Source organism: Enoplosus armatus, chromosome 7, assembly GCF_043641665.1.
Source record: "Enoplosus armatus isolate fEnoArm2 chromosome 7, fEnoArm2.hap1, whole genome shotgun sequence".
NCBI lineage: Eukaryota > Metazoa > Chordata > Actinopteri > Centrarchiformes > Enoplosidae > Enoplosus > Enoplosus armatus.
This window is the reverse complement of record NC_092186.1, coordinates 13317885-13336300: the sequence shown is the minus strand read 5'-3', so window position 1 is coordinate 13336300 and position 18416 is coordinate 13317885. Positions and strand designations below refer to the sequence as shown.

Genomic DNA, 18416 nt, shown 5'->3' with positions numbered 1-18416 from the left:
GCTGGAACTATTCCCTTAATTGGGAACACAAATTTGCTAAGAACATCATACAAATGATTACCAGATGATCTTAATGTCTTTGACGCATAAAATAATGAAAAAATGTGCTGTTCTTTGTTCTGCATTCAGAACTGCATTCCCTACAACTTATTGTCTGTTTCATTCACCTCCCTGTTTGCCTCATTTCAAAGATTAGTTGAAGTATTGCCCCCCGCATTTTATCCCTCGGAAATCCCTTTCAGGAACAGTAAGATCTCTTAGGCTGCATGTTCAGCGCAGTGAACCGAGTCCTCCAACATCTCCAGGAGGCCATACTATCCCTCCATACATCCCAGGCTCTCCACCCCCTCAAAGAGGAAGACATTAACCCGTCAGCCCCACTATTCACTGCTGTTGCTATATATTTTTGATTGTGAGTCGGCACACCTTGACAGGAGATATTTTAATCGCTGCAAAGATATGCAGAAAATGTATCTGGCTCACAAGCAGACCTGTAGTCATGTGGAAGGTATGTTTTTGCAGCTGACATTCCAACCTGATTTCTTGGGTCAATTTCTTGAACAGTTAAACCCACCGCCAACACACACACATAACACACATGTATATACACATTTTTACCCCAACCTCACCCCTCAGTGCACAGACTGCATATTTTCACATCCAGGGTTTGGATATGTATACCCATAAGGGACATATTGTTGCCTTATTGTCTGAATATTTCTTAGTTCTTCCAACAAGTGTTCCTGGAGCCAAAGGATAATTTGTTCAATGTTAAGATCTGTTTAACCACAGGAACTCAGGCAGGCCCATATTGATCTACCCTTACAAAATGTGTCCATTACATGTCCCACATTAGTGTCTAAACCAATATTTCCTTGCATGAGAGGTGACTCATAGTTCCAGTATTGCCCTGCCAATGTACTTAACATTTGTCTACTTGTGTTTTTTCCAGAGTACAGTATGTCCAAAACATTTAGGCTAATGACGTGTGATGTATTGTTTTAATTGTAAGCTTCATTTATGTGTTTCTAACCTTGGGAACACTTTTATAGCAGTTTCCCCCTCATCATTCTGCAAGATTATTTAATGGAACCACCCGAGTGGTTTTAGTGAGACAGTTTTGTGAGTCAACTATTAGGGATGTACGTTGCATTCCTGTGTCATTTTGTTTGGTGATATATCTTGGTTCTCCTTGCAGATAACTGGCCAACATAGATAACATGCCTCCATGTCAGAAGTTTTCCAGCATATTTTCAATGGAAAATGATAGCAGTCTGTCTAGAAGTCTTTTCAGCTATCTAAACCATCGACTATAAATGTCAAACTTTGGTGTCAATCCAACAGGAATAGCTTGAAGGAAGATAGAAGTTTCTCCACCATCCAACAGCAGCATCAGTAGATCAGAATCAAATGCATGTTACATTTTTATTGACATTCAGTGGTGCAATTGTACCCAATCCCAAATATTTGCTTCATGGTTGTAATTCTGGAAGACATAAGCTGCGTTTCCACCAGGCAATCAAGTTCAGTTCAGTTCAGTTACACATTTAAACGGTTATTTCCGCGTTCCTATTGGTAAAAGCTGTAAAAAGACAAATAGAAAAATTCTTCACTCCTCTGTTGAGGTACCTAGCACACTGACCCAGGACTTAAAGGTGGAACTAGAAACAATGCAGTCCACTGATTGGTCAACAGAATCGTCACTTCTTGCGCGTCTGAGCTCTGAAGTAGTATTTCAGTATATCTGAATGGCATCAACTCTTTTTTCTGCAGTATTTTTCATTGCTGCCTGTAGCCTTTTCTCAAACAACGCTTTTCTTGTCTTGTTGTAATAAACAGCCACATATCAAGAAGAAAGAACACAAAACATTGAATGTCCCCCATTGTGTTTTTGGAGAGTGGATTTTGTCCTGGAGTACACTTCTGCATCACTGCAGCAAGATAGAATATCTCAAAACCTCGTGAAGTAAAAAAACCTGACTATCTGATACTGATTATCTGAATGGCTAGTTTGTACTAGCCATATGTTTGGGGGATTTGAGTGACAAGAAGCTTTGAGGATATGGGAATAAGCAGTACTCCAAGCAAAAGGCAACAGTCAGACATTCAAATAACTCCTGGCTACAGTAAGTGTGAATGGAGCATATAATGCGTAACAGACCTGCTAGAGTAGACAGCCACACAATCATGTATTTCCTCATTAATTAATTAGCAAGGCACATTAAACACTATGTCAACTGTATATGTCAACTCTGCAATGTGGCAACATTTGTATATCTGTCATACCTAATCCGGCCTTGGATCGATCATTTTATACACACGTTGTTGTTGTTGGCGGCATCATCTGACTTTGGCATCTTTGTTTGTCATTTTTCTCTACCACAAGGTCGGTTCAAAGGAATATCTTTGTGAAACAGATGCAAGCCTACATCAATTTCTCTGGATTATTTCGGTATAATCAGGCCCTGATGCTGTTTTGTGTTGAAGTCTCTCTGTAATGGATGTAGCTGCTTGACTCTCATATGGAGCCTCCAGCTTATTCTTGTGGCGTTCAGTTATGGAAACTAAGCAATGATTTTATTATGATTTATGGGCAGACAGGGAGAGGCTACATAGACATATTTTTCAAACATCTGAATCACTTTATTGGCCAAATATATTACATTTACTTGGTGACATTGGTGCACTGGCATGAGGAGCCAAGCCATAAAAATGAAATAAAAGCAAGAAAACAAAGGCTGGAAAAATGAAGCCTGGGAATCTGTTTCATGTTGGCTGCCTGACTTCCAAGTTTATTCTTTAAATTAGAGACACGATTACAAGGTCTAAACAAAAAAAGATTTCTCTGTATTTGTTTGAAGAAAAATTTGTTTTGTTTTGTTGTTGTTTGTTGCTTAAAAAAAGTGGTGTGTCATCAGCATAGAAAGAAAACATTGTTTTGACACTGACATGAAAAGAAAGAGGCCGAGGACTGAACCTTGTGAAACACCACTTTCAAAATGAGCAGATAAAGAAGAGACATTACCCATGACAAGCAAGCAAACTTTATTCATACAGTAAAAGCACTTTTCAGGTGATAAAAGAGACAGAGGAGACAATATCTAAAAAAAAACAAGCACAATTAATTATTTGTCTTCTCTAAGAGAGGCTGTAAAGTCTTAATATATACTGTACATTTAACATCACATATCTAAAACAGGCACTTTTAAACCATGATTAATTTATACATGTTCTCATTCAGTGTTAAGTTAAGATAATACATTTAGTTTATCACCGTTTCTATGTGCGTTTGGCATTTTGTCTGGAATCCCACAGAGAACATAACTGCTGCAAGACTGATCCAGATGCACAAGTCGGACACGCCTACTGTTCAGTCTAAGAGTTTCCACAACTACCTGATACAGCTGCGAACAAGGGTTAATTGGATATAATTTGGAAATTAATTATTTTTTTGCTATTTAAATGCCAAATCAGGACTGATCACGTAATGCTAAAGCTACAGGGCGATTCTTTGTTGATTTCACCCATTAAATCTGTTTCAGTCCTGGAGGGGAAAATGCTCCAAGGACAAGAGAGGAGACAGGATGAAGGAGGAATTTAAAGCCTCAAATGAGACAAATGAGGCTTGGCATCCTGAGTGAAGAGGCAGGAGAGGAGAAATGAGTGAGAGGTGAGATGAGTGTGAAAGAAAAAGAGAATGAGGGAGGGAGTTCAGCTGAGCGTGAGAATGACTGAAAATGGATAAACAGAGGGTGGGAGGGAAAGACGGTAAGACAGAAAAAGAGAGGTGGTGGAAGTGAGTGAGAGATGGGCTGGGAGGTATAAAGAGAGGGAGGGAGTAATATAAGAGAGGCAGCCATAGAGGGAGAGGTGACAGAGTAGATTATCCTCCTCTCCTGTCCTCCTCTCTGCCAGCCTCATCATGTTCATGCTGCAGATGTTGACTGTTATCTCTCTGACTGTTATTCTCCTGGCATCTGTGGAAGGTAGGACACAACCATACTTACTATGTGTGTGTGTGCGTGTGTGTATGTGTGTGCACGCACCCTGCAGGTGGACAGTGTAGCAAAAGAGAGCGATGGCGAAGACAGAAAAGGAGAGAAGAGGCAAAGAGGGGATAGCAGCAGCAGCAGGAGCAGCAGGGAGGGAGGCATGGATGTAAACAGAGGGGCAGAACGCAGGAGGACAAGCATCTGAAATCACACAACACTCACACAGAAAGAAGGCAACTGTGTCAGGGCTCAGTCTGTGTGATGGTGTCGTCTCGTCTGTTTTCTGAAAATTTTGTGAAAGCGCTGGTGAAAGTGTCGGTGATGTGCCTGAGCATGGATTCACTATCAGCTGTGGCATAACAAAGCAGCACTGTCCTATTTTACAGCTCTTATTGCGCCTGCCGCTTCCATTACACTTTAATTTGTTTACACATTTGCTTTGGATGAAAAGGCACCGTGGCACACCCTCCACACAACCACACACACTCCTCCTCCTCTCTTTCTCTCACTTTCTCTGCCTCTCATTTCACTGCCATGGTAGTATGTTTTGCAGCACAATGGGATGCCATTGTAATTCCTCTGACATTCTTGTGTGTATATGTAACTAGAGGGCATGTGCACATTCTGCAGAACAGATAACATTCTGTTAAAGCTGCCAAAACACTCTGTTTCAGGAATATTGGCTTCAGAGTGATGCGGTAAAATATGAATGTAAAATGTTTCTGTAGCTAATGTTGATTAATGCATAACTTTTGTTGCTGTCATTATGTTGCTTTAGTGTCTTGTTCTTGCTTGAGAGAAAGATTTTAAGTCTGAGATGACCTGGTAAAGTAAAGTGCAAATAAAATCAAAGGTGTGAAATAGCAGGCAAAATAAGGAACTTCAATATCATTATGTCAATTTGCTTTTGTTTAACACCCTTCCCTAATGTTTTCTTGCTCTTTTTTCTCTGTCTTTTTCTCTCTTTTTTCCCCAGGTAAAGGCGTGCAGATGCAAAGGGACGTCCAGTGCTGCATGTTGTACTCCCAGGGCAAGGTGCGTACCAAAGATGTGCTGCGGTTTGAGGTGCAGACGGAGGGGCCCGACTGCAGTATACAAGCCATCATGCAAGTATTTCAACTATCCACTCCTGGAGCTAAAGAGCACACAGCAATCTGCAGGCATGGAAAATATGCCTCTCGTTAGAGGAGGGCAGAGCCGGGCTGAGAGGCATTGTCATCTTTCCAGGTCATGTTGTTATGGCAGGGCTCGGAGCTGTAATTGCCAGGGAAGTAAGAAAGGAAATATGTGGGAATAACAAGCCATCTGAAAATACCTTCCGAGCCAGCTGAGCCCTGCCGCAGCCAGTCAGTCAGAACAGCAGGGTTTAGTTAAGCAAACCATTCTGCATTGTGATACCTATTGTTTCCAGCAGGTCAGAGAAATCTGATGTAGCTGGGGAATGAGGAGCTTTTTCATGTGGTCCGGTTAACAAAAACATGGAATTCTTATACAGTTGATACAGTAGTTTCTTTTGGTCCACTCTATTTCAGTGGTTTCCAACCACTTTTCTTCAGGATCCCTCACTTTTGATCACAGTTTGACTTCTTTCTACCAGAGAGAAAAACCTTATTTGACTCCTTATTTGACTTCCGGCATCTTATAGCAGCTCTTCTTTGTGATCTCTTTGGGCTCAAAATTCTCAGAGGCTTAGTTTCAGCTGGCAGACATCTTTGTAGTCCTCCACATTCTTGCTGAATCATTGTTTTTCCCAATCTTGTGCTCCCAGATTAAAATTTGGGGTTTTCTCTCTTTTTCCTTCTGTGCCCAGCAGAAGCTTGTACTGCCATCCTGTGTTGTGTAATAAGTATTATGTTCTTTTTATAGTCTTTACACCAAGAAGGCGGTGAAATGTGCAGACCCTAGAGACCGTAAGGTGAAAAGGTTGCTGAGAAAGCTCCTGCAGAGGCAAAGAACCAAGGCCCACCGAACCATGTGGCTCCTTCCTCATGACAACCTGCCCGTCATGTCAGAGGTTAGATACAAGCCACTTCACTGCTACATGACTGTCACAACCTCCATCAATACACTATATGTCAAATGCAATAAAATAAAACGTAATTACATCAAATTTATAACCAAAAGTACAGACAATGTGGTTTATGAGACATTTATATATTTCCTACTCTTGTGATCATCAGGACAAGAAAGATAACTGGGCGGTTCTCAATGTGGAGTGATGGAGCCCCATTAAATATGGAGGAAAACTCATAGTCATAAGTACGTTTTTTAGAACAATTTAATTATGTTGAAACCGGTGCAAGTTCAGTGCATGGTATACAGTATATGAAAGGACTAAATGTCTTCTCACTTTTCTACAGGCCAAGCAAACTTTCAGCAACTCGTCATCTTTACACGGCGCAGCTTGCTGACTCTCCAGTCGTCTCGTGTCTCTCTCTCTATCTACACTATCTGTCTCCCTGGGACAAGACCTGGGCAGCAATACATATTTAAATGGCTTTAGATATTTAAACATGAACTGTGCTTGAAATATTCCCAGACATGTGACTGGAGCAGTCTCAACAGGGGATTATTTGCTTGTAAGATAAGTTGAATTGATTTTTTTTTTTAAATGGCTCATACTGTTATTTGCCAGAGTCTGCCTGGAAGTACAACATTACTACTTGTGGCTGATGTGAAATCAGTGAAAAAGGTGTAATTAAACAAATGATGAATGAGCAGTGATATTAATATTGTATATCAGCGAGATACTCTATGCTTATTTGTGACTTGTATACCTTCAGTGATGTGTAACGACACTGCACACAGTGCAGGCTTTGGCCTGATATATTTGACTGTTAGACAGGTGAACTCAGAGAGAAGATTTCACCTGGATACAACTGATTCCACATAAAGAGCAAATGTTCTTGATATTTTGTCCACTCTGTATATTGACTGTTTGTAAACTCAGAATGAAACCTGAGTCTTTTAAAATGAGGCCCTCAGGCATCTACCAGAGATTAAAATATCTACGCATTTGCAGTTTACATTTGTCTTTCTCACCAATAGTCCGTCACTAAACTATGCCAAAGTATTCATGATTCAATTCACTACATGGCAAGGCTGTTAAAACTTAGAGGGCTCAACTGTGTGTGAAACACACAAGTATTGTATTGTAGAAGAATGCACTGTATGTTAAAACACAGTATCTCAAGTGAACTATTTTATAAATTAATCTGAAATAATTCCTGGAACTGCCTCACTGTCTTTTTCTGGGTATCTTGTGTCTTGTTTACTACATAGTAAGCCTACACTTTATTTAGCCAGGCAAGCCACTCTAGGGGTCGCAGTGTTGGTGGATCAACCACTTTGGTCCAGACTGAAATATCTCAACAACCATTGGATGGACTGCCATGAAATTAGGTACAGGCAGATTTTGGTGATCCCTTAACGGCACCATTTGGTACATTTGTGTCCAAATAAATAATATAAGTTTTGACATTTAAAAAAAAAGCACACTCGATAAAGTTTTGCCTTTTTAGTGATCAACTACTTACATTTAAATCAAATTGTTTTAACATAGAACCCATCCAATTATTATTCCAGACTGTTTGACTTTCTTTTTTGTCATATTAAATTTGACCCATGTGTGTCTCAAAGGAGAACAGCTTCTGGACAGGAGAATATCCTCCACCAGGGGTAGCCACAAACACAATAATGAGAATCACAGTTCAATTCCTGAGCCATTTATTTGTCACATTTTTCATACGCTGTCCATCAAAATGTTGAGCTTTTTACTGAAATAACATCAAGCATCAAAATTAAAGTCAAACCTCTTAATGAGCATAAAAGTGACACAAAGTCAGAAGAGCTTTCAATTAAATGGTATATAACTTTCATAATTATACAATACACTTTCCTCTAAAACAAAAAAAAACAGAAAAGCATAAAACTGTACATTCAATTCCTCAAGGCATTCACAAACTTTCTTCACAGTACCTTTTCACAAAACAATAAAAATCAATCAATCATTAGCTTGCAATATATTATTCCAGTCAAAATTAAATAACACATGACTGAATGATTAAGTATGACTTATAAAGCAGAAAACACAGACAGGCAGGTGTAATGATATACTGATGTTAAACAACAAAAAGTAATCTAATGGTCCTGAAACTTGAACAATTACAGTTGTTTATACTTGATGAATCACTAATCTAAAAAAAAGATCAAATACAAAATTAATCAAACCTTAAAATGAAAAAATTAACCTAAGACCTAAGAAAAGAGAAACAAAATTGATCATTCTCTTGTTGCCCTTTCCCAGGATAACTGAATAATTGCTTGAAGTAAAAAAAGAAATTGCTGTGTACCAGTACCGTCCTGTACCCATAATTTAAAAGCAATAGCACCAACGAAATACAGGAAATACACACAAATATATATAATATTTATAAGAAAGCACTGAGTGAAAAACATTCTACCAAGTCACTTGAAATATATCAACTTCAAAATAATAAGTAGCAAAAATTCTCCTTCACACCGTCAGTGTTTAACGGTCAAAACATTCAAAATTATACAATTATATAGTAAGCGAGCAAACTTCAAAAACTTAAAAATTCAAAACTTAAATACAGGATCCATGTATTTACATCCTGCTGATATGCTCCATTGAGTATGTTTGTGTGTAGTACTGTATACGCTCCATATCTAAGTCCTATTAGAGGTAGTCATAATGAGAATGACAAAAATAAGGGTTTGCAAAAGAAAGAATATGTATTGAGTGTTAAGTCATGCAACAGAAATAGCCATAGTTTGTACATTTACATATTGACAAGATTGGAAAATCAGCTGGTTCACATGTTGTTGATTAATGGTGATGTTTCTCTACAATAACACTGTATATGCTAACACTGATGCTGGTAAGGAGTTTATGATGCTCTGACTGAATGTATCATAAATTATACAAATCTTTCAAAACACAATGAAGCTGAAGAGTTTTGTTAAATTACTTTCAACTGTCTTTGATATATTGAGCTTGCATGACATCGAATAATGTCATCAAACAGCAAAATGCCCCCAAATAACTGGCACTCCAGGCAAAAACACTGAATCAGATTGTAGGCATAGGATGCGTAACTGTTCCTAAACAGAATGTGTACTTATTTCCTGTCATCAAGCAACCCGGACTGGGCTTTATATTTGCCCCAAGCACTGACTGAGTTGATCAAGAACTTATTTTCTAAGACTGTCCCTGAACCATTACAAGCCAACCTTCTAGCTAAAATGCTTTTGGTACATGAAGCCCTTAAGGGTGTAGCTCTTGTCTTCACATCGTGGTCTCACTGTTGCGGTGATTGAGTGAATCGTTTTCCTGGCAGATAAGCTGGTAGGGCTTCTCATTCTCCTCAATTACAGAGTTGCGCACCTCAGCATCCTGACTCTGCAGCTCTCCACGGGAAAGGTGCTCCACGATGCCCGCCCCAAGCGAGTCACCCAGCACGTTAGTGGTGGTACGCAAGCGGTCCCTGGGGGAGACAAGAGAGAGACAAAATCAGATAAGAGACAGAAAAAAAATGTATGTACATTAGAGATGCACAGTATAAATGTGCCTCTAAACACAGGCTTTCTAATCTGTCACTTTGCATTATGCATCAATAACCTTTGTAGTGGTGGGATCTCTGGGCTCTCTGAAGCTTTACAATGACATTTAGGATGGCGGACCCACAGAACCATACACAAACCAATCCCCATCAAGCTGACATTTAGTAGGAACTCACAAGAACCAATCCACAGCGATGATCAGTGTTATGTCCTCTGTGGGCAGTCCCACCGATGTCAATACAATCACCATGGTAACCAGGCCAGCCTGAGGGATGCCTGCTGCTCCGATGCTGGCAGCAGTTGCCGTGATACTGAGTGGGCGGTGGGAGGGATGGAGAGGAGAGTGAAGACATTTAATAAAGGGAAACAAACAAACAGCACATGTGCACTCCTGGTGGGAGTAGTAGAGTGACAAAAGCATGCAAGGAATTATAAAATTATGTAAATTATCTTCGAGCTGGTCAACCAGCTATATTTTCTATAAATCCCAGAAAGTAGTGCACATGTTATCAAAGAGGATTATATCATAAAGACAGCTTTAGTATAATACGGGGACTATATGTAATATGTAACCCTGAAATGTACACATTAGAACACATGCTCTGTTAATGAAACGACCAGGTGAATCATGGTGTAAATAAACTATGATCACATGTTGATCCTCTTCTGGAGTTTGGTAATAATAAAGACGAAGCAGAAAAATCACATGGAAGAAGATTTTTGTACACAAACTGTGCAGTAAGAGCAAATTGAGAAAGGTGTTGATAATAATCAGTAGACTGCAGGAACTGAGCCCATACACCGTTTATACATAATTGTTTTGTGTTCTCCAGTCAGGGTTTGTCTTACCATTAGACAAAGATTGTCTTAAAAAAATGCTTCTATACCATACCTGTATGCACTCACTGTTGAGACCGCGCAGTACTACGAACCGTACATATGCATGCAGCCCACATACTGGCTCATCAGATTCGCTCATGTACCAGAATCAGTAGACTCAGTGCTTGTTAGCCTGTTAGCAAGTGGATACTATTACTGCTGCAGAAAACAGTGCACTTCCAATTTTAGGGGAAGCTGTTCTAATGTATATGGCCACGGCAGCGAAGGCACCACCACATCTAGCTTTTAGCTGTAAACTCGGAACACCTCAATGCCTGTTGACAAGAGTGCCTGACCCTGAACTCCCTGACAGCAAGTCAAGTCAAGAACACAGTTAATATAAACTCAAACCTGTGAGCTTGTCACTACTAGTGTTTGTGCTTTACTCATCTCAAACAAAAAGCTGTTGGAATGAAAAGGACGACATTTGTGTATAGGGTGTAAACCAAAACTAACAAAACTAAAGAAGGGTTACCTGATGGTGAGAATCTGGCCAAAGTTGAGGTCCATGTCATTTACTTGAGCAATAAAGATGGCTGCCACAGCCTCGTAGAGGGCGGTGCCATCCATGTTGATGGTGGCTCCCACAGGGAGGATGAAACGTGTCACTCGTTTATCCACACAGTTGTTCTCCTCCAGACAGCGGAAGGTGATGGGCAGGGTAGCAGAGCTGCAGTATGCAGGGAGAGAGACATCAGACATCTAAATTATAATATGATATGGTCTACAGTAGTTATATTGGCCCCTTAACTTCATATGTATCCCTGCATCAATGACACCTTAATGCACCTTAAACACACTGGATGGGACACAGACATTAAAGGAAAAACATCACCGTCATGGACATCAGTATCTGAGGAGGACAGAGGATGAGATTTACCTGGATGAGGTTCCCAGAGCAGTGATGAGCGCCTGCAGCAGGCCACCAATGAAGCTGTAGGGATTCTTCCTGGTCACCAGGAAGTAGAGCAGTGGCAGCACAAAGAGGCCGTGGATGAGGAGACCCACAATGACTGACACGGTGTACATCCCCAGCTGGCTGCCCACCTCTGCCAGATTCTTCATCTCCACAATCTTCCCTGCAATCAGGAACAGGATGCCAACTGGAGCATACCTGAGAGGTGAGATGATGGTGTATGAGGAAGATAGAGACATGTGTTAGTTTCTGTAACCAACTTAGGCTTTCAGAATAAGACCTATACAATTTATTCATGAATTTCTGTGAATCTACCAGTTTAGCATTTAGGAACTGTAATTGTTATAAACCATCTTTAGCAATAAACATACACTACTCTTTAATTTTTAGTCTTAAGCCCCAAACAACCAATGTTTGAAATACTCAAACCCAAGACCCCATGTTTTTATGGCTGCACCTTTTCATCAGATCTAAATACTATACTTGCCTACTTTGGTATTTGGTATCTTTGGAAACTTTGGGATCTCCACTACAGTTTCAAGTGAAGGTTTTATACCAAATCACAGTAAAACTAAAAATAGAAAGAGCTTAATGGTGTGTCTTTACTGACCAGATGATGATGGACACCAGCCTCATGATGGCTTCATTCAGGCAGTCAAAGAAGTCCCTGAGGGCCTGGCCCTGTTGTTTCATGTTGCCAATGACCAGACCGAAGCACATGGAGAAAACCACCAAACCCAGAGCGTTCACTCCAGCAGAGGAGCCGGACACAGGGACAGTCTCCTCCACTGTCTCCTGTCGTAGAAAACATGTTTAAGTAAACATTATATGAATGTTTCAGTTCCTCCTGAGGTGCTTGTAAGAAGAGAAGACTAGTGAGTGGATAAGGACAGGTTTTTAAACAATTTTTCATCCCACTTATATCTTTATACATTAATATTAATCAAGTCTGACATCATCATGTGTTTGTTTTCCCCAGAGGGGATGTCTGCCACTGCCACCCACCTGAATGGTGTGCAGCACCCTGCTGAGGTTCACGCTCAGGTTAGACTCCGTCACGTTGAGAGAGTCGGTGAGGTTCAGGGTCACTGTCACATTCCTTGTGTGCACAATCTTCTTGTACACGGTTTTATACTGCAAGAGAAAGCATAACAACTGAACCAAAATAATGCACTTATCATGTTTGGGGGTTTAAGTTTCTCACAGTGCTTTTTTGTCTTTGATGTATTCTCTTTGTGGTTAATCAGTTAAGTCTGGAGATAGATGATGGGGGTTGTGTTATAATATGAAATGTATGTGTTTTCTGTTTTTAAACATGAAAATAAAACGTGTTAAATGAAATAGCATCAACATTATATGACTGATGGGAGAAGACAGCCTTACCTGTTTGAAACAAGCCTCTACCAGATTGGGTGGAAACATGTTCCTGAGATAGAAAGGAGAAATTATTATGTTTGTGCTCATGTTTCTATAAAAGACACTACATGATTCACAGCAGGTTGTACATTGTGCAATACTACAATATGTTAATCAATAAACAATGATAATCCTTTAAAATGAGTTGATCAGATACAGTGGGTGAATAGATGTGTGCATTTCCACACTCACTGTTCCCACTATTTTTTTTTTTAATGTCTCAATGTCCTCACAATTATACAAAGCCTTTGTAGGGATTGTTCAACTTTTTGGGAAATACATTGCTTTCTTGCCGAGAGTTAGATGAGAAGATGGACAACACTCTCATATTTGTCCATTAAATATAAAGTTACAGCCAGCAGCCAGTTAGCTTAGCCTAGCATAAAAATGGAAACAGGGGACACAGCTAGCCTGACTGTGCCCAAAGGTAAAATGACCTTCCAGCATCTCTAAAGCTCACTACTTAACATGGTATATCTTGTGTCTTTTAATCAATACAAAAACAAAGTGGTGGTTTGTGGTGTTGTGTGCCAGACTGTTTCCTGGCCGCTGCCAAACTAATCTAACTGGCTACTGGCTGTAGCGCCATATTAAGCATAGATATGAGATACATCTTCTCATCTGACTCTGCATTTCCCAAAATGTCTGACCATAACTTTAAATATGGATGATGCGACTGTGCGGACACACTCAAAACAGCTGATACAGTAACAGTAACCTGTGTGCAACTTCACAAGTGAGTCAAGCAGAGTTTCTAAGCTGTTACCTAATGAGATCCAGGAAAGCATCAGCAGCCTGGACTGGTTCTATGTTCCCACTGTTGGCCACAGGAGTGTCCCTGCTGCCTTTCCCTGGCCGGATGATTATCACGATGACAATGCCAATGAACACAGCAATCAGAGTGGTCACCATGTAGTAGACCACTGCGCGCACACCCATCTTACCTGACGCTTTGCTATCCAATGAGGAAATACCTGAGACAGAGGAGATTCATTTCATCAGTTTGCTGCAAGCTTAGATTTTGTTATTAACGTTTTTTATTAACACTGATATAATTGGCCAGTAAATAATGAAGCACTTTTTCCATTAAATGATAATAATAATAATCCTCCCCAAATTACACTTCGGTGTCATAGTAGGGCAATGCTCTGTCCAGAAAAAGATGGACCTCTTGAAGTACACATTTAGCCTCTTTTTCTTTTCTAGTAGAAACATTGCTTCGCCTTTCCCATTTTAGGGTCTGACCGGTAATCTACTGGAACATGCCGGGAGCATTAAGTGTGTTTGTTCTTCCGCGCTCGTTATAAGCCGACCTGTGACCAGACTGGAGACGATGAGAGGCAGCACCAGCATCTGTAGCATCCTCATTAATAGCTCCCCAGGAAAGGCAAAGTACTTGATCTCCCTCAGGGACAGGTTGTGGGGGCGTAGAGCAAAGCCCAGGATTACACCTGAATAAATTTGCACACACATGCACAAAAATACATAAAGTCAACTGACTGCAGAGAAGACAGTGTTAAACCTCTACTAGGTTACCCGCTCCACTCACCTAGAGCCACCGCAGCGACAGTGAACAGAACAAACAGGTTCCTCTTGAGGAAACCTTTGACGCTGTCCCTGCTGATGGAGCTCATCCTCTCCTTCATGCTGCTGGCTCTCCTCTCCATGGCCCTGCGTAGGCGCCTCCTCAAGTCTTTTCTTTCAGGCAGGGGGGGTTTGTCCGTGTCCTCGTTTAGGAAAAGACTGGCACTGGTGGGGGGCTTCTCGTTCATAATCAGCTCCAGCACCTGGTCCAGGAGGCAGGTCTCGTGGGAAACTGGCCAGATAGAGGACAACGTAGGGAGAAATTATTTGTCACATGCTAAAGTTTTTTTCATGTGAATTTTTGGAGAGTAGGAGGAGTTGGAGGCTGGGTGACAAATTGATGATATTGGATGATATTGACCAACAGGCAGATAGCGTCCAAAAACAGATGATGGAGAGTTGCTGAGTGTAATGTGAGGACTTGTTGCTTTGGGTTTCATATCATTGTATATTAAATATATTTGGGGTTTGGGACTGTTCATTGGACAAGCAAGCAATTTGAAGACATCACCTTTGGCTCCGGGAAATTGTGATGGGTATTTTTCACTATTTTAGGGCCTTTTACATACATAACAATTTATCAATTAACTGAAAAAATAATCAACAGATTAATCAATAATGAAAATAATTAGTTGCAGCTCTACTCCAATCTGAAATCACCTGAACCAATGTATAATAGTCCGTTATAGATTTGGAGTATTACTCAATGAAACAGAGAAATGAAGGAGGAAAATGAAATGAAAATGACATAACAACATAAACCATTTTACTTTCTACTGTAATAAAAATAAATAATTAAAGTACTTGATATTAGATGTACCAAAGTATCAAAAGTAAAAGCACGTGTTCATGACCTCATATTGTACAATACTGATTGACTGTCTGAGTTGTTAAGATTAAGAATAAACACTTGTTTAATAAACAGAGTATATAGAGACTGGCCCTCTGGTTGCTCCTCTCCAAGTGGTAAAGTTAAAGTGAACAGAGAGCATGTTAATCTTTCAATTACACTGTGTGACCTTGAACATAAGAAAGCTGCAAGTGTAGTTTTGGTTCCCTAGTTATACAACTAAAGCTATATCAACTGCCTTTTTTGTACTATAGCAAGCAAGTGAATATCAGCTCTGTTTCTAAATCTTTACTTTGATCATTTTTTAACAAGTTTAAATAAATGAGAGCTGTAACAACACTGTAAAAGTTCAAAACATTGAGCTTCTGTAGTCTTACCGTGTTTCCCTCTGCTGAGCAGTCTGTGTGTAGCACGTGGCTGCTGGTCTCACTTCTCCTTATCTATCTAGGCTACACTGTTTTCTCTGAATCACCCTCTGCAAACAGACTTGAAGCCCTGCACTTGAAGAACAATATAGTAAGCAGCCAGCCTCTTCGTCTGCCTGTCCTTTACATCCAATATAGTCACTGTGAGCTCCAACACCTTTATATTTCTACTCTTCCCTGAGGGATAAACACTTACCATATGACATCCAAAGATGTCATCTATTCTGTTTGCGTCATTCTTGTCTATTGATTTTCTTTTGTCCATTGTTCTGAGGTTCCCATTTATCTATGCATTCCACTTAAAATGTAAAAGACCCATTGTTGAGCAGGTTGTGGGATGACCCTGGATAAACTAAGCCCATTACTTAGCTCGGTGTCAGATGCAGTGCTTAACTGTCTATGAGCGTGTGTGTGTGTGTGTGTGTGTGTGTGTGTGTGTGTGTGTGTGTGTAACTGAAGCACAAGAGGAAACACCTGATTAAAATATGCAATGCAGTCACAATGTTTTACAACAAGTCTGAAGGACCCAAGAGAGCGCTGAATGGATGAGAGTGGATGAAAAGGCGGATTAAATCATACACTTTTCCATTACCGGTTTCTACAGCTCTACATTAGCATTGAAATGGACTCCACTCATGACAGCAGAATGCAATGCCATGCTCTCTGCAGGTTCAGTGAAAATCAGTGTCACAGATCCCATTAAAGAACAATGACGCCTTTGTGAAGGAATTAAAGTGCAAATTGGCTGCTAAATATAAAGACATTATTCTGCATCTTAAAGATGTATTATTTAAGTGATTATAACTTATACAGCCAGAGCCTCTATATGCATGTTCTCCGTATGTAAGGGTTATTTCTGCTCCACTGGTGTTACTGCACTTCTACTGTATGTTAAATAAGTAAGTAAACAGTGCAGTGAGTAGTTTGATTGAAATGTTCTTTCCAGTTTTCAGTTCAATTCAAAGGAATTAATTTGGCTCCCTCAAAGCTGCCAGGCAGACCAGCAGCAGTGGTTGCCCCTACAGCCGGATCCAGTCACACCACAGTGGTGTATTAAAGCTGCGTGAGCTTTGAAAATTATTGTTTAATCCTAAAATAGGATTACTGATCAGGTGTAACGGTGGAAATGAACAGAAACACTGGCAGAAGTTTTTTTTTTCAAGTCCATGTTCTTATTTTATTCACCGCCTGAGTAAACAGCTGCAATCTGAACTGTCCATTTGCTGTATTAAACTGTTTTATTATGTCTATCACATAGCAGCTCTGTTTCCAGTGCCATGCCAAAGCGGTGACCTGACTTCTAAAGTCTAAAGCCACCAACTCTGGCTCAAACTGCTCAGTGCTGGTCAGGCTGCAGGCAGCTCTCTTCTGTCTGACAACCAAAACATCCACCAATGGATGAGGACAGTAATAAACATTAAGCTAACAGCAAGAAAATGAGGGTCTATAATATGAATGGAAAGCATCAATAACTCAGAGATGGGCAATTTTTAATACAGATAACAAAACAATATTTTACCATTAAATCCAAAACCACTGCAACACTAAACACTAAAAAATACTTTGTAAGTGAACTCAGTGTATCAGTATTGTTGGTAGAAGGGCATGCAGTTTGTAAGGCAGAGCACATTTCACACCTCAACAGAAAGCCTCTTCAGACTGACATGTTAAAACATACTAGGACACAGGCATCGCATCTCAAGCTGTTACATACGCATTTTTAATACTGTATTACAGTCTGTCACATTTTTCTTTATCTGCAATATCTTCTTTATCACAATAAAGATACTTTAAGAAGTATCTCAGTCAAAACTTATTAGCTGATTTATTTTATGCACAAAGCATTTTCTCACTGATACCATAAAACAAGAATTGTTCCTTTAAAATCAGAGAGGGTGCACCTTTTGTGCCATAAATGTGCTACAAACTCAAATATCTTTTCTCTCCTGGTAATAATATCTAGTATTCTCCATATAATCACACAAAATATATACATATAGCTTCGCAGCTTTGCAGACTTCAACGCGCTGCTCACTGGTTACTCACCACTCATGGTGTCAAACAGTCCGATCAAAATCAGGTAACTCTCAGCTTCTCAGCTGTCGACAGAGAGTCAGGACGGTGTGTGTGAGAGAGAGTCCGGAGCTGAGCGGCACAATGACAGGACGTCTCGCTACTCTGCTCTCATAAGCAGACAGACATGAAAAGGCCTCTCACATGACCTGACCTTCTCACACCTCCACACACACACACCTCCACACACACACACACACACACACACACACACACACATGCACACTGAACAACCAACCTTTTGCGGCCCATGACAAATCCATCAAAGTCAAATCCATCCATCTAGTTTCCATCCCCTAATCCGACTCTGCACCGTCAACAAAATGTCTTTTTTATCCACTTCCCCGAACACTTGGGACAGAAACCTGTTCATGTGATTGCACTCCAAACAACATTTTGTACATGACATGGTAATCTACACAGCAAAACATCCAGAACAAAATCTTCAATGGATTTTAAGTGGCAATTTTACAAATGAAAATCATTTTACTTTGTCTTCAGAGCTTTTGGAGTTTGATTTATGGCTGTACGTTAAAGGTTTAGGCTCCGAAGATAAACCTAGAAAAAGCCAACAGTAGCACAATAACTCATATCGTATATATACAACCAATCAAACAATTCCGAAGTGGAATCAAACAAAAAAGCATTACACAGAAAACTAAAACAAACAAAATAAATCCTCAAAAATATAGCTCCAT

At 40.1% G+C, this 18416-nt stretch overlaps 2 protein-coding genes across 2 annotated transcripts; one reads left to right on the top strand and one right to left on the bottom strand.

The window, feature by feature from the left end:
- The first annotated feature begins 3922 nt into the window (after nucleotides 1-3922).
- ccl44 (chemokine (C-C motif) ligand 44) lies at nucleotides 3923-6211 on the top strand. Its single transcript, XM_070909499.1, has 4 exons — nucleotides 3923-3986; nucleotides 4969-5098; nucleotides 5859-6006; nucleotides 6173-6211. Exons 1-4 carry the CDS (start codon nucleotides 3923-3925, stop codon nucleotides 6209-6211), a joined length of 381 nt encoding a protein of 126 aa, XP_070765600.1.
- Nucleotides 6212-9300: 3089 nt separating this feature from the next.
- On the bottom strand, nucleotides 9301-14597 carry slc1a6 (solute carrier family 1 member 6). The gene is made up of 10 exons (XM_070909498.1): nucleotides 14336-14597; nucleotides 14100-14237; nucleotides 13553-13760; nucleotides 12754-12796; nucleotides 12376-12504; nucleotides 11981-12165; nucleotides 11335-11568; nucleotides 10930-11124; nucleotides 9752-9886; nucleotides 9301-9499 (listed from the first exon to the last, which is right to left on the bottom strand). The coding sequence occupies exons 1-10, from the start codon at nucleotides 14556-14558 to the stop codon at nucleotides 9301-9303; spliced, it is 1689 nt and encodes a 562-aa protein (XP_070765599.1). The 5' UTR covers nucleotides 14559-14597.
- Nucleotides 14598-18416: the final 3819 nt, after the last annotated feature.

Excerpts from the sequence above, each read along its gene's own strand:
- slc1a6 (XM_070909498.1), bottom strand. The coding sequence starts at position 14,558 with ATGAACGAGAAGCCCCCCACCAGTGCCAGTCTTTTCCTAAACGAGGAC. Across the intron at positions 12,797-13,552 it reads GCTTTCCTGGATCTCATTAG|GAACATGTTTCCACCCAATC; the intron begins GTAACAGCTTAG and ends TTTCTATCTCAG. Across the intron at positions 11,125-11,334 it reads GCTCTGGGAACCTCATCCAG|CTCTGCTACCCTGCCCATCA; the intron begins GTAAATCTCATC and ends TGCATACTGCAG.
- ccl44 (XM_070909499.1), top strand. The coding sequence starts at position 3,923 with ATGTTCATGCTGCAGATGTTGACTGTTATCTCTCTGACTGTTATTCTC. Across the intron at positions 5,099-5,858 it reads TGCAGTATACAAGCCATCAT|TCTTTACACCAAGAAGGCGG; the intron begins GCAAGTATTTCA and ends TTCTTTTTATAG. Across the intron at positions 6,007-6,172 it reads ACCTGCCCGTCATGTCAGAG|GACAAGAAAGATAACTGGGC; the intron begins GTTAGATACAAG and ends TGTGATCATCAG.